The sequence below is a fragment of the Anguilla anguilla genome, chromosome 2 (assembly GCF_013347855.1).
Source record: "Anguilla anguilla isolate fAngAng1 chromosome 2, fAngAng1.pri, whole genome shotgun sequence".
In the NCBI taxonomy this organism is placed as follows: Eukaryota; Metazoa; Chordata; class Actinopteri; order Anguilliformes; family Anguillidae; genus Anguilla; species Anguilla anguilla.
This window is the reverse complement of record NC_049202.1, coordinates 46,450,812-46,466,389: the sequence shown is the minus strand read 5'-3', so window position 1 is coordinate 46,466,389 and position 15,578 is coordinate 46,450,812. Positions and strand designations below refer to the sequence as shown.

At 45.6% G+C, this 15,578-nt stretch overlaps 1 protein-coding gene across 3 annotated transcripts in view; it reads right to left on the bottom strand.

Annotated features, from left to right (window-relative positions):
• Window positions 1–15,578, bottom strand: part of LOC118220679 (protein tweety homolog 3-like) — a 69,838-nt gene that overhangs the window by 30,193 nt on the left and 24,067 nt on the right. For all 3 annotated transcript variants that reach the window (XM_035404742.1, XM_035404743.1, XM_035404744.1), the window contains exons 3-4: window positions 2,637–2,748; window positions 1,444–1,664 (exon numbers count right to left, since the gene is read on the bottom strand). In XM_035404742.1, the coding sequence (XP_035260633.1) occupies window positions 1,444–1,664; window positions 2,637–2,748 (333 nt within the window). The remainder of the gene's footprint in view (window positions 1–1,443; window positions 1,665–2,636; window positions 2,749–15,578) is intronic.

Sequence of the window (15,578 nt, the reverse complement as noted above, 5' to 3'; positions counted from 1 at the left end):
TCAACCTTTAAAGGATGGAAAAAATTAGGCCCAGATAACTGCAATGAGCATCATATTTAACCTTGATTATTACATTCTTAAAAGGTTATGCATTCTAAATAACGACATATGTTAATGGTTTCGCTCATTATGTTATCAGCTCAAGTGAAAAAGAACAATGCTTAAGAAAAGAATACAGTGCAGAATTTATGTTAATAGTTTAAGATTAAGTGGTTTCATTTTACTTGGCTTTTAATTGTCAAATTACAAACATTGTCCATTATTTTAAGCTTAGATTATTCTTGCCCAACTCTCTCCTGAGCTAGGCTGGGTTGAAATATCAGTTCCAATATGAAATACATGTAGGTAATTTATCCTAAAACAAAACTAACATTTAAATAAAGTAAAACTCACTTGTGAAATTGTGTATGATATCATAGTTAAATATACTTTTTTAAGGTTTTACATGGAGGCTTCACTAAACAGTGCCACATGGCAGTACAAAAAACACATTTACAAAAACCACAAATTTAAAAAATAACGTGTTTACAAACGACACACTACACAATGCAGTTTCCTGTAGAAATGCACGACTGCCAGACATCACAGAAGAGGTGGATAAACATCTCCCCTAGAACAGTTACACGCAGCTGCTCAATGAGAGGAAAATTCTTTCACAGAGAACAAAACACAATCCAGCCAAAGCGGTTTCTCACATGAAGTGACTCATTCTGGGGAGTGAATTTCAATGAGGCAGCAGAGCATCTCTTAACCTTCCAACCCAACAAGCAGACGCCTGCTACCCAACACCTGATACAAACACGCATGAATACGTACGCAAACACTCGTTGTGCATCCCACTTCAAAACCTGAACAGAACCTGAACACTCATAACCTGAATGGCATAAACGCTGTTTGATGTGAGAAACGTCCCCGTTTTGCCTACAATCTGCATTTGCACGAACAGATAACAATTTGAAAAACATTTGATATTAAGTTACTCCTTCTGAACAAACAAAACACTGTGTGGGAAGCAAGCTGTACAGCTATTGTTTATTTTATTACACCTGAAGGAACTCTACATTTTCCAATTTCAAAAACTGTGCAAGTTATAACCCACTCATTTTTCCACCCATCTATCACTCTGTTCAAGGTGACAAGCTCCAGTCCAGGAGGGCTGCAGTGTATGCAGGTTCAGTGTGTTTCAGCGTGAGTGATTCATTTAAGTCATTAATCGGTTAAAGAGTCCACACACCTTGTTATCAGGGCCTTAACTGGCTGCTGATTGAAAGGATACTACAAATACCAGCAGATACTGCGGCCCTCCAGGACAGGAGTCTGACTCCCATGCTCCATACCATCTCACCCCAATATTCAATAAATACCCAATATTCTCATCTGCATCCATCCCTCAGTATACAACACTCCCCCATTCCAGTGACCTACTGCTGCACATCAACTCACCTGTACCAGTCAAAGAGCTCAGCCTTCACAGCCAGATCTTCCATGGACATGTCACTGTTACTCCAGAAGGGGATTTCTGTCATCTGGCGAACCAGCTCATCCAGCTGCCCCTGCAGCTTCTGTACAATGGACAGGTAATCTGCGTGCTCGGTGTACTGGCTCTCCAGCTGCTGCAGGCCATCCTCAACAGTCTGGTTCAGAGAGGACGTGCTGTCTGACACCTGCATGTACACAGAAGCACAGGCAGAGACAGAGAAAAGCTTCAAAAAGGTTCTGGATGGCCAGAGTTACAGTACCTACAGACTATATCACACATAGCATAAAGCATTCCCTTTTATGGGTGCAGGCAATTAATTAACTTCAGTACTACCAAGGCTATAGTACTGCCCTGCCTAAAGCTTTACACGATGCCACAATTTGTGTAAAAGCCTCAACGCACTTATTTAGGCGTGACACTATCTGCCTGTAAATGCGATTCAGAATAAGTGCATTTTCATTGTTTCCATAAAAGTTCTGTCTTATTTATAGTTATTCTGCTGCATTTCCGGCCATGCTAGTAAAAGTTAATAGGAATGCAATATACTCAAGTAGACCTCCTGAATGGTCCTGATAGTGGCTCAATTATAATGCAGTGCTCATTCCCCAGTTCCCCAAGTCCGTTATTCGAGCTGTGCACTGCTCCAGTCAGCTAAAATCCCCTGCCTTCCCTTTTCCGTATCTGCATGTTGATTTAGGATTCAGCATGAAAACGGGGGAGCCAGGATGGAAGGGTGCTCCAATTGGGTCGGTTATCTGCACTCAGAATAACTAAGCAATTATGGGGAGAACCTCTAATCCCGAGCTACTTCTAATGGCCAATTTAAAAAAGTGTGCTTATCCTTCAGTGCTGGAAATAAACAACTCCTGCTTCCTAAATTTTGGAGGCTCACAGATGCGTTGAGGGGGGACCATGGGATGTGTTAGGAAGGGACTTATAGCGAAGGGCAAGAGGAATGTTGCAGAGTGGCTATGGGACTTGCTAGGGCAGGGCTAGTTGTTGAGCAGGGGCTGAGGTTTGTGTTGGGGAGGGGCTACAGAGTTGAGGAACATGCTACAGAGGGGGCATGTTGGGGAGGATCTTATTGTTGATGGATACGTTGAGAGATGTGTTTGGGAGGGGAAGGGACGTGGATGTGGAGGTTCTGGGGACTCACCAGTTTCTGCACCCCTGCCACCGTGCGGTTGGCGTGCCTGAGAGAGTATGTGAGCCGGTTGACCCCATCACACGTCTCGCCGTTCCCATAGAAACCCACAGCAATGCCAGCACTGCAGGAAAACAAAGAGAAAGAAAGGAGAGTTAGAGGGGTGTAAGTGAGACACTTCTTACACCCTGAAACCCCCCCCGCCCCCCCACCCCAATCCCAACCCCAAACCACATGAACACCACATCTTCACAAAAAACATTCACAAAAAGCAGGCCGGGCAGATTAGGCTGAACAGGGCCCCATTGAGTCCCAGCAGAAAGCAGGCAAACAGAACCGGGGCAACCCCAAGGGAAGGGTCAGCAATGCTCCGAGCCTCGCGCTCCAGCGCACAATGGCGGCACTGAGACAGCAGCGCTGCCGACGGCAACAGGAAGCCCAGCGTATGGGAAAGCGATCGGGGCCAAGGCGTGTCCCCTGCGCTGCGCGCCACGGAGAAGCCATGAGAAACTCCGAGTCGGGGAGAGAACCTGCTGCGCTTTATTCGCTGCTTCTGATTCTGAGACTCCCGGTAACCGCCTCACGCCGTGAGAAATATCGCTTTCCATTTTTCACATTGCTTACATCAATAAACCTGCAGCCTCTGTGAATTTGTACAAGTCGACACCTACTCACAGCAGAGAACAGATGTGAGCGTTAGACGTGTCTGTATGACTCCCCCCTTACACCCCCCCTCTCTAATGTTGCCAAGTGTTGAAAGAAGGACACGATGCATCTCAATTTAGCAAAAACTGACAACTGGCTTTTTTGTCCCTTGAGCGGAAGATGAAGACCATCTATCTTCTTGCATTTTACATAATCTCAGTAACATCTACTATATATGCACACATCTCATACAAACATAGTAAAATTTAAAAGAACACTTATACAGTACTGTCAACTTACATGCAATTAAAATTTCCACAAGAGCTTGTTTAGTAGGTACATTTATCACCAGATCACAGTGGGACAGATCCTAACTTGAGGAACTTAAGTGTTTTTTTTAAACATACTCTCAACTACATGGGATTAAGCACATCTAAAATAGGTGCACCTGAGATATGCACATCCTCACTTCAGAAATGCAATCACTCAACTCCATAATGGGTGCTCCATGCAGAGGTGCATTGAATATTAATTTGTTTGTCCCAGAAAGCTTACAGACGGAAAATGTGAATTTGCCTGGAGGTGTCATTCAAATACTGTTTTCCAAAAGAAAAGAAGAAAAAAAAATTATTCAGTGCTGCAGGGTATTGGTGATTTTAATTATGAACTGTCAGCATTATACACTTCAAGTAGCTTTGTTTCCATTTCTCAGCTTCCCCCATATGAAAATTTGACTTGCAATAAACAAGAAACCCAGGCACACACTTCATACATCTTCCCGGTCACATTTTCATTTTGGCACTCGGAATACAGAAATGAAACTAAAACAAGAGGCATTCGCTTGAGTTTGCAGCTAATCACACAATTTACAGGCAATGTGAGAAAGGATTGTCTTTGTAATAACAAAATTTATTTTATTCAGTACAGGCTAATTGAAAATTTGACTTCAACAAAGAAATGTATTGTACGAGACAAAAATTAATTACCTGCTAGTGATCACTGATAACATTTGTTAATCAAGAAAATGAAACATTTTGAGAACTTTGAGTCCCTGCCATTACTTGAAAGCTTTGCGTTTATCAGTATGTACTGTACGCAAGACGTTGGCAGAATTAAGCAATGAAACTTGCCCGTACACAGATGCTATACACAACATGGCCAAAAGTATATAGACACCTGACATCAAACATCTCAACCAAAATTATGGGCATTACTATAGAGTTGATCCACCCCTTGCTGCTATAACAACCTCCACTCATCTGGGAAGGCTTTATACTAGATTGAAGGGGCAGGGATTTGGTTCTATTCAGCCAGAAAAGCAGCAGTGAGGTCGAGCACTGATTGGGCGATTAGGCCTGTTTCAAAGTTGGATTTCCTATTGATCCCAAAGGTGATGGATGGGGTTGAGGTCAGGGCTCTGTGCAGGCCAGTCAAGTTCTTCCACACTGTTCTCAAAAAAACCATTCTGATACCTCACTGTGTGCCCAGGATCACTGTCATGCTGAAACATTAAAGGGTTTTCACCAAACTGTCAGGGAAGCACAGAATGGTCTAGAATGTTGTTGTATGCTGTAGAATTAAGATTTGCCTTCACTGAAACTAAGGGACCAAGCCCAAAACCATAAAAAACATCCTCAGACCAAAGGGTGCCCAGATACATTTGGTCATATAGTGTAGCCTATATCCCAATAAAAAGTAAAATCAGGATTCTGTTCCAGGTAATATAATTCTGACAGAGGATGAGGCGAAAGTTGCGGAAGAGCTGTCGGTGCTAACAGTAACTAGCCGCAGCACTCTTTCGGGCCTGGCTTACAAAAGGGTGGCCATTTCCTTTAAAAAGGGGGAACACAGGAGCTGACTGAATTGTACTTTAATGACATAGGCATACAACATTTACTATTTATTAGTAATGGGCCACCTACATATTTATTCAAACAAACATGCCATTTTGAGCTTGCAGTCGCAACAAAGTTACAACAAGCATCACAGAGCAAATACAGAGCCAACAGAATGTGTATGCTGGAAATTCACAGGTCATTGTACGGTAAACACCACACACTGTAATATTCATGCTGAAATACACAGTAAACAGGACTGAGCCTCCACTCCCTTCTCACCCACACTCACAGCTATTCTCATTAATTCTGTGATAGTTGTAGTATTAGTACTTTAGGATCTCTTGTTGTATTTACAATTGTGTCATGGTTCTAGGTTGGCATAGTGACCTACCTCAGCGCTTTAGTGATGTTGCATGCTCTCTCAAGTCTGGGAGTGTTCTTAGGGGCACATAATGTGGCACATAATTCAAGTGGATGCACTCATGTTCTCTCACATTTGTAAGTTGTTCTGGGTTACAGAGTCTGGTACATTAATGTGATGTACTGTAAAATCTTCCAGGACCCCAGGCACAAGAATGGTGATACACCATTAATCTTCAGAGAAGATGAGCAGGTTCAAATGAGCAACTGCCAGTGTTTCATATCCACCGCTCCTACACAAATGCAATAAGAGCTGAAATTGGTGAAGCATTGTTTTCTCCCTGGGATGGCAGCTCACATCTGTGGGTAAAAGCAAATTCTCCCCCCCATGAAAATCGATTGAGCCAACAGGACCCTCCAGCCACTGGCAGTATCAGGTCACACAGCAGTGACTCTTTCCACAAATGGAGTGTTCCCTGATGGAGTGTTCACATACACAGAGCTCAGTCTATAGGCCATGCCATGAACCACCCCCTCACCCCCCCCCCCCCCCCCCCCCCCCCCCAGCAAACACACACCACGCACAGACACACACGGCTCTGTGAGCTTAATGACTGTCTGTCTGAACGCAAAAGTCAATATCATTAGACGGAAGGGGGGGTTTTCCCCATTATCGCTTCCCTATGGACTGAAGTCCCTCTCCCGCCAGTAGGTGTCACTGTGGCCCAACATCAGTCCGTGAGTCTCTCTCTGCTCCAGGGAAATTTTTGGCCATCACAAAGGTTTCATTACCCACAGACAATCACTCCTGACTGGGCCTGTCCAGACAGTGACACATTCCCCACAGTCAGTAACTTCTACTGTTGCCCTCATGGTGCAGCTCGAGCTCCCAAATAAAGAGGTGTACAATGAGTGAGCACCTCCTGAAGTGATGATTAACCCATCTGAGACATCGCGGTCACATGCACTCATACACTGAGACAGTGAAACTCCAGACAATGAAGTCAAATATTCCCACACTTTCCTGAAGGAGAAAAATAGCGCTTAGGGATGTCATTGCTGAGGTGGCATTAACTCACATTGAATCACCGCCTTAATACTGTGGCTCTTGCCATTTACTATAAATATTCTTTAGAAGACAAAGAATGCACTCTTGCAGTAGATAAAGTGTTATTGACATACAGCAAAAGTCTTGGTGAATCTTATTGGTCTTTGTGAATTCTAGAGAATTGAAGCACAGCAGTTTTCAATACTATGAAATATTTCAGCCCAGTCCCCCTGAGTATCCAATAAGAAGCCAGCACTGTGGTCATAAGGGAGTTGGAGTGTCACTCCCATCCAGCCAAATCTACAGAGACAGTCTTTGTGCATTAATTACGTACGTTTATACCCTCTTAAGTATTAGAGTGCTTTGTTTCACTGCTTTAATCGCCCACTGTAACAAGAGGATTTGAGATCTTACAGTCCATCAGCTTAGTGTGCTACGGCAGACTGGCTGAGGTTAACAGGCAGAGGTCACCTACTGTCACACCCCTCAGGCCACAGTCACATGACATGAGCAGGAATTCTCCATTCAGGCTGAAGGGGGAGGGGCTTTCCCCCGCTATATCCCAGAAGCACTGCAGTTATAATCATTCCTGTCCCAGATATCCATCTGGATAACCTGCAGGGACCTGAGGAGGCACTTGAAGCATTCCTCAAGATGACTGGGCACCTTTTAACATGGTGACTTTGCCATTATTTGTTCAATTAGCTCTGTGTTGTCTTTCTTATACATCCCCGTGTGTTTTTGAGCCCAGCAGCTGAGGGAGGGTTTCAGATTCCCTGGGACACTGGCTCTGGCAAAGAGAACCTGGATCCTCTCTCCCTCTGGAAAAAACTGCATCAGCAAATGGCTGCCACACTAGCAGTCAGAGCCACGACTGCACTGGCTTTCCAGTCACACACATTCTTCAGCACCATCACAACAGCACAGACCAATAGAACTTGAACTAGACTTTGGACTGTCCTTCATATGGTGATAAAAAGTTAGGAGTATGAATTTAAAAAAAGCTCAGTGCTTTGAGCAGAGAGGAGTAGAAAACGCCTCCACAAGGAGAAAATAGCCCAGATTAATCAGAGAACAGCGTGTTGTGGGAGCCCACCGTGTTCCAAACTGAGGACACCAAACCACAGAACAGCATAAGAACCGTAGAATCTACAGTATTCACACAGCTGCCTTGCAAGAGAAGGGATGTCTTGTCTGTATGACAGAGGAAAGTGAAACGGGGACATAGCAACATTGTAACAGGCAGCACTGATAACACAAATGGATTCTATGCGTGTTGATGTCTTAGACAATGTCTTCCACAGACAGAGACGTAGAAAAAGACATAACTACTGTATGGTTTCAGAGATTATTTTGCATTCAAGGTTTAGGCAAAATTTCACATGTAGTCAAAAAGAAAAAGGAATTTGTGTTGATAAGTCCAGACTCTATTATGTACAGATGGTCACAGGGGGTCAGCCATTTTGTTTTAAAACACTGTATTTGTTATCCTTGTCACACTATTTCACTCACTACTAAAGGAGGAGCCCTGTGAGTAAAATGGCTATAATATGGTAAGGGGCTCTTGGATGCATGTCATTCTTCATCCACTATTTTGCTTAAAAACATCTGCTGAAATTTACCACTTCCTGCCTTTTCAAGTGCAATATCAGATATTATAAGGACATTTGCGGAACGCTTTCCACTGAATTTTCCATGCTGCAACCGTGTCCGTGTTATCTTTTCTTCCACATTAAATCTGATTCTGTTTCCATGGAAACATTTCTGGGCCAAAGTTGAGGCTGCATGAGAACCGTACTTTGAAAAAATCAGGTGCAGAACACTGCGCACGGTTAGATGAGTCAACGGTGACACACCACATTTTCTGTTATAACACATACAGTACATCAAAACAAGAGAGCTGAACACAAGGAGACAGAAAAATAATAACTGATAGCAATTCATCAAACGTAAATCCTATGGGCCGAAGAGTTTCAATCTGGCCAGAACACCTTGAAGGGGGATATTCCATTTAGCTAATAGTTCGAGGTAGGCTAATTATCGATTCTGCAGAGTCATTTTCACCTGGCCATTCCATTTTTTTTTTCTTTGCGCTTCCGGAGCACATGCAATACATCTGACCTGGAGCAGTATGAGAGAAGAGGCAGTCTGACAGCTCTGTTTTACTCCTCCTCTCAGGGCTGCGCTGATCATGTCTGCTGAGAGTAATGGCTGTACTGCAGGACAGCAGACTGAATAACCCTGTGACAGGGGTCAGGGGCGTCCGGCAGGCAGCTCACGCTCTTACAGCTGTGACAGCTCCTCCTGTCCCGGGGGAAACGGCCTGCTTTCCACGACCCACAGACGATTGCGGAGGAGGGCCGGTTTCCAATGCGCACCTCTGCCGGGGGACACCGATCAGTCGTGTGGAGTCCTTCTGCAGTGTGGCATCTCTGACATAACAGGTTGCGCCGCTTGTCCGTATTAGCTTCCCTACGCATGGAACCTGGGTGAATGGCAGCAGGCTGGCTATGCTCTAAGGTTTTGGTGTGAAGGGCCACAACACACACATGCACGCACGCACACCTGCTCATGCACTCCAGAGGTGCAGCATGGCTCAGCTCCAGCCAGACGCTCTAAATTCCTTCAGATGGACATACCCTCAGCATTGGCTGCCACAGCGCATTCCCTCCCGCCTCCCCACCCCCGCCCTTCCTGAAGAGGGCGCTAACTCTCCCGACCACGCCCCCCCCCACAGGTTAAGGAGGCGAGAGGGATCCGCAAAAGCCACGGCTGCCATCACTGCACCCACCCCCCAGGGCGTAAGGGGTACCCCTGGGGGAGAGAGAGGGACGCGGGCCCGGTCTCCTGCCTCGAACGGCCTACAGTGCGCCTCGCGGGCTCACAGGCACTGGATTTACCAAGCCTTCCTCCTTCGCATACTCACAGAAGCCACCAAGATATTTATGCACCCGCTTGGCACAATTTCTGTATATCTGCAGCGAGTGGGGGAGACAGAGAGAGAGAGAGAGAGAGAGAGAGAGAGAGAGATAGAGAGAGTGCAAAAAAACAAAAACGACCCGAATCGATCTGCTGTCGACACCAGCAGAAAACTCCGCTTGAGCCCGGAGAAGACGGGGCAGCGTGAGCGCGGAATGGAGCGCGTTCAGCGGCTGAATTAATCACACCAGCAGGGTCCGTTTCAGGCGCCTCGCAGCGCTCACGGCCGAACGACTGCAGGGCACAGCCGGCCTGGGGAAAGCTCATTATTACTTTATAAAATGAGTCCAGGCCAAGGTTAAAACTGACTACCGCAAATGCAGGTACGCGCCGGTTTTTCGCCCCATAACGTTTAATTGCGTAATGATGTAGCTAATTAAGGGACATATGCTGCATAATTTTACTGATTAATAACCAGCCCCTGCCCCCGCCCCCGCTGCCTCTCCCGCAGTCAAAAGACCTTGCCAGCCGGATAAGGGCGCCCCATTCATATCGCTAACTGACACAGGCAGCCGCCAATGAAAACGCCTGACAATCCGCTCGGCAATTCATATTCTCCCTGCGTTAATATTTAAAAGCGGTGTCATGGGGAAATCGCAGCGACCGTTAAGATTCCATTTCATCTGAGCGGCGGAATATAAATATTCCACACTGCAGTCATTATTCACGTTTCCAGAGCAATCGTTTATCCAGCGCTACCTTCATAGGAATGTGGCGTGTGGCGCGGTGGAACGCGGACGTGAGGATGCAGAAGCCTGCCCCCCCACCCTCATCTCCACCCCTCAGAGGGGAATGCACTCACAACAAAAGTATAACAGGACAGGACTTGTTCCTTTATCTCTAATGGAGGCACAGCAACACCATACAATAGCCCTTTCCCTCTCTTAAGATGATAGGGGAGGACTGAATATTGCATTTGCTCTGTCTCTGTGTGGGGGATTTTGGGTCAGGGGGGTGGGGTTGGTGTGAGACCCAAGCCTTAACAGCATGCTGTGCTTCTCCCACTCAATAAATGATGCCTGTACTGCAGTGCTTTGCCCCTCCCAGACACTCTACCTGGCCACCCGAAAACCTCATGCTTCTGTCAGTCTCCTTTCGCTTTTCTTTCCTTCAAAAATCCAGCAAGGGCCCTCCACTGTGATGGGCTCTCCCTCAGACTCCCCACCCCACACACACACTGCCGCACTCCCTGTGTGGATTAGGCTGAGAGTACAGTCTGCTCCACCCCACACACACTGCCGCACTCCCTGTGTGGATTAGGCTGAGAGTGCAGTCTGCTCCACCCCACACACCCTACTGCACTCCCTGTGTGGATTAGGCTGAGAGTGCAGTCTGCTCCACCCCACACACCCTACTGCACTCCCTGTGTGGATTAGGCTGAGAGTGCAGTCTGCTCCACCCCACACACCCTACTGCACTCCGTGTGTGGATTAGGCTGAGAGTGCAGTCTGCTCCACCCCACACACCCTACTGCACTCCCTGTGTGGATTAGGCTGAGAGTGCAGTCTGCTCCACCCCACACACCCTACTGCACTCCCTGTGTGGATTAGGCTGAGAGTGCAGTCTGCTCCACCCCACACACCCTACTGCACTCCCTGTGTGGATTAGGCTGAGTGCAGTCTGCTCCACCCCACACACCCTACTGCACTCCCTGTGTGGATTAGGCTGAGAGTGCAGTCTGCTCTGGTGCTCCAGACCCATGGACCCTCCTGCCAAAACTCAAGCGGATGAGAACTTCCCGTCAGAAGCAGGGAATAACAGGAAGCAGCCGAGCCCCCGTATGAATCGCCATGACAATGAAAGGAAGATTCAACAATACAGGCAGCTGCCCGAGCGCTTTCCAGTACAGATGCACCAGTACAGCCAGGATGAATAAATGATGGAACTATAAAGTGCTTTTAGTGGAGGTGCCCATCACAACTGCTCTCCTGTGCTCTACTGTCAGGATGCTTTGTGCGTCTTTGTTGGTTTGTTTTTGTTTTGTATGTTGTCATCTCCTTAGGGATTGTATGTACTGCATTCATTTCCGATGCGTGACCACTTTCACATGGGAAAATCATAGGGGCTTAAAAAAGTACAGGACTTCAGATTCGGCTCAATCCATGACGGCTATACACAAAACACTTTTACTTTCCCTGTTCTGGAACTACACAGACAAGCAGGACCATATGAAGTCAGTCCTAAAGATTCCCCAAAGGTGATTGGTAAAAGATAATCAAAAGAGGCAGAACAGTTTCATAAAGTAACATATAACATGTATCGGACTCTGAATGCGCTCGATGCAGTGCGATGTGACAGAACAGGTAAACAGTCACTGCTCCAAACACTGCGCCAGAGCTGTTGTTTTTGTGTCTGCCTCTGTACGTATGCGACGGTTCAGTCCCATGCATATTGCAGGAGAGCAGTAGCAGCAGACACAGCTGAGGAAGATCAGGGGCGTGTCCAAAGCCCGATTCCCAGCTGTGTTGGAGGAGATAACGGCAGCATAACCTCAGGAGCTCAGTCTAATCGAAGAAACAACACGGGGAGATTTCGAGCAGGGGGTCGGCAGGAGCTAAAATCTATGACGGGAAAGAAAAAAATCAAAATGGAGCAAGTTGTCAGGCTATTTCACAAGCACCACTAAGCCCCAGGATGAGAAGCGTCAGCGTTATCGAGGCCGAGGCAAACAAACAAACAAAAAAAACACTTTTTCACAGCTGCACTGATGTACGTGCATGTATCCATACCTAAAGACACGGACATTCCATTTTACAAAAGATGGTATCTCACCGAAATCGCTTTTGTGAAAAAACACACAGCTACATTTTGATGCATTTAATCATTCTCCACAGACAAGCCTCTGCAAAAATTGTGATTTAGAAAAACAGCATTAAACGTTAAACTCATTATTTAGACTTTCTTTAAATAGAAAAAAAACAATGTTGCCATGCAGCTCTGTGCTGACCTCATTTTCCCACACCCGAATCCACACTCCTACAGCCGGTGCCATCACAGCTGCTACAACAGCCACCTACCTTCACTCACACATCAGCTTCCTGAAGAAACTCCCACACAGTGACCTCAGCTCACACAAAGCTCCTCCCACACAACTCTTATTATTTTTTTTTTCCACTTTCTCACTATATAACAACATTGGTGGGGCATGGACGTTTTTGCATGTCACCAGAGCTTAGTGTCCTCCCTTGAATATTCTCTACTGCAGTAAAAACAACCTTGTTTCTTGTGATCTACCATCCTGTAGGTTTTTACTCTAACCCTAAGAAAGCACACTTCATTCAACGGTGAGATAATTTCTTGAGGTGCTAATTAGTAGAGTCAGGTGCGCCAAATTAGAGTTGAAATGAAAACCTACAGGACAGCAGATCTCCAGGAATAGCGTTGGTTGCCACTGCTCTAGTGTGAGAACGTATCTCATCCTAGCCTGTAACTACCATGAATGCTCTTACTCTAGGTGTTGGCCAGTGAGGAGAGACTCCCCCATTAGTCTGAAAAAACCCCCCGAAATTAAAGAACGTTATCTCGATGACAGCCCATTGCATGAACTGAAAGAGACGGGACTTTCATCTCTCTGCATCAGGAGAAACTCAACTGCAGCTCACTTAGTGCCAGGCCTCGGTCTCCAGTCTGATTAACTGCACCTCTGGGAATGGGTAAAGCGGACTTGTTCCCGCAGTACCCTGATAATGAGGCTGCAGACAGCTGGCCAGCTGCGTATGACGGGACCCTTCGTTCCTCAGAAAAAGAGGCGCGTCAGCGACGTGGCGCTCGCCGCAAGCTACGTGCGCTAAACACGACAATGAATAACAGTGCAAAAATACTTCAGCATTGCACAATTAAACTCGATGAAATTCCAACTCGATGATATTCCAAAATTTGAAAAAAAACAGAAAAAAAAAAAAAAAAAAACATAAATGGCAACCAGCACTTACAGTAGAACCCATATATGCTGCAGGGGAGACAAAACATCTCACAGGCAGCAGAAAAATTGTGGAACATTTCTACTTACAAAAACAAAAAGCCCAAAACGCTCAAAAATAAACAGTGTTCTGGAGGGCACTGTGCCAGCAGCAGGACTGTCAGCATTGCACATGTATAACTGTACGAGGTGCTGACAGCTACCACCCAAAGACACTCTGGAATCAATATGCATGTGCTGGAGAGTGCCTGTGCATGGAACTGTGCATAAAAAACAGCTCATCAACAGCAAGGGAATACAGTTCAGTTAATGCAAATCTACATCCTTGTATGTTACAAACAGCTGGAGTAGGAGCATTACTGGATGCTGTAGCCTTAGGTTTATGGATTTTCAGCATTAACCACTTCAAAATACTCTGCACAATTCACGCAGCCTACAGCCTTATAATTACGGCACGGAAAAAATGCATGAATGTATGCATGTCTTTAAATACTGATGTTCAAAAAATAGATTGTATTCATAACCTCTTAGTATAATGGTGAAAGAAAGTGTGAAAACAAATCGATTGGACATCTCCCTGAACCTCTGCACATGAATACTTCATGAGATCTGCGAAGGATGATTCTTATTTACAACCCTTTCACAAATGATTCCATTTACTGGGTCAAACGAAGAGTAATTCCGCCCTGGACTAGCCTGCTGTATCGCTCTCACATACATATTCCCTCATCGGTTCTTGATGAAATTGTGTGTCTGACATGCTGAGACAGAGACACAGGAGAAGTGTGACAGGAGAGCCAAGCCCCTCCCACTTTTCCCACAATGCTGAGGGGGTTCCCTGCCATCATCTCTTCTGCTCCCAGCAGCTCAAGCGAAGAGATGCTGCATTTATTTGTGTTGGAGGCGGGGCCAAGCCAACGTGGTTGGAAGGAGCCCGTTCCTCGCGGGACATGACTGGGCCTTTCAGCTGCTCTTCATACAGCCCGGCCCCCTCTGTTTACGTTATCGCCCTTTCTGATTAAATGGGGATTTTTAACTAGGAACCCATTTGCGTGGAAGAGCTCGGCGAACACAGAGAGCAGCAGGGCCGGATGAAACCGCTAAGTGGGTGCGGGAAAATAATGATTTCAGCACTCTAATGTCAAGGGTCGCAGTGTGCTCCAGATGCAATCTATTTATGCCACCCACCACATTTGTACATTTTGTCCTAGTTTTCCCCCCATTTATTAATTGGGACAAATTAGGTTTCGCACTGCAAGAATGCAGGGTTATATGAAATATACATAACATTTCACCATCTTCAAAAGATTACTTTTTCAGTACATATTGTGGTCGTAACCGTAGTTACTCAAAAAAAGTACAGGCCTAATTTGTACCCGATGCTTGAAATACAACAGGATATTAAATACATAGTTGGTCCCACACAGAATGCTTTTTCCCAGTACGTTACAAAAACGAGGTGTGAAAGTGCTTAATGTAGCTGATGTCACAGCCCCCATTTTGCAAATCGGATGTTAGTTCTTCAAAGTAGGCTGAATTAAATTACACTCGGTCACTTACACAGTTAAGCTCAAACCGCAGTGCATTTAATATTTAAAAACAAATGTGTTTATATTCAAATCGCTTTTTAACGCAGATCGTTCCTCATTCACAGTGTATTAACATTCAGCCATGGGAATCATTAACCAGTCATAAACCTGTCACTGAGAGGAGGACAGTATTCAATTATACTTAGGAGTTTATTTTACATTATTGATAGGAGTCGGGGAGAATGAGGAAAGAAATACTGTTCCACAGAAAGTATGAAAAAAAACCCACTCTATGTGCAGACATGTTAAACACAAACCCTTAGTGGTAAGGAATATTCAATGTTACTTAAATCCTGACTTAAACTCAGGATTTACAGCTGTGGTATCAATAAGTGAGGTACTTAATCTGCACATCTTCATGAAATATCCATCTGTGCAAATGGATAACATATAAAATATGCAGCCCACCCTGGATATGAGCATGTGCCAAGCAACTGAATGTATATGATCCTAATGGCATACTGTAACACACCAAATGGTCAGTTACTGTCATCAACACATCCATTGGCAAATCCCAAGAACCCAGGGGTGGAAAAAGAGGCGGTGCCTCTTCCCATTGCTAAGAACACAGTAGGT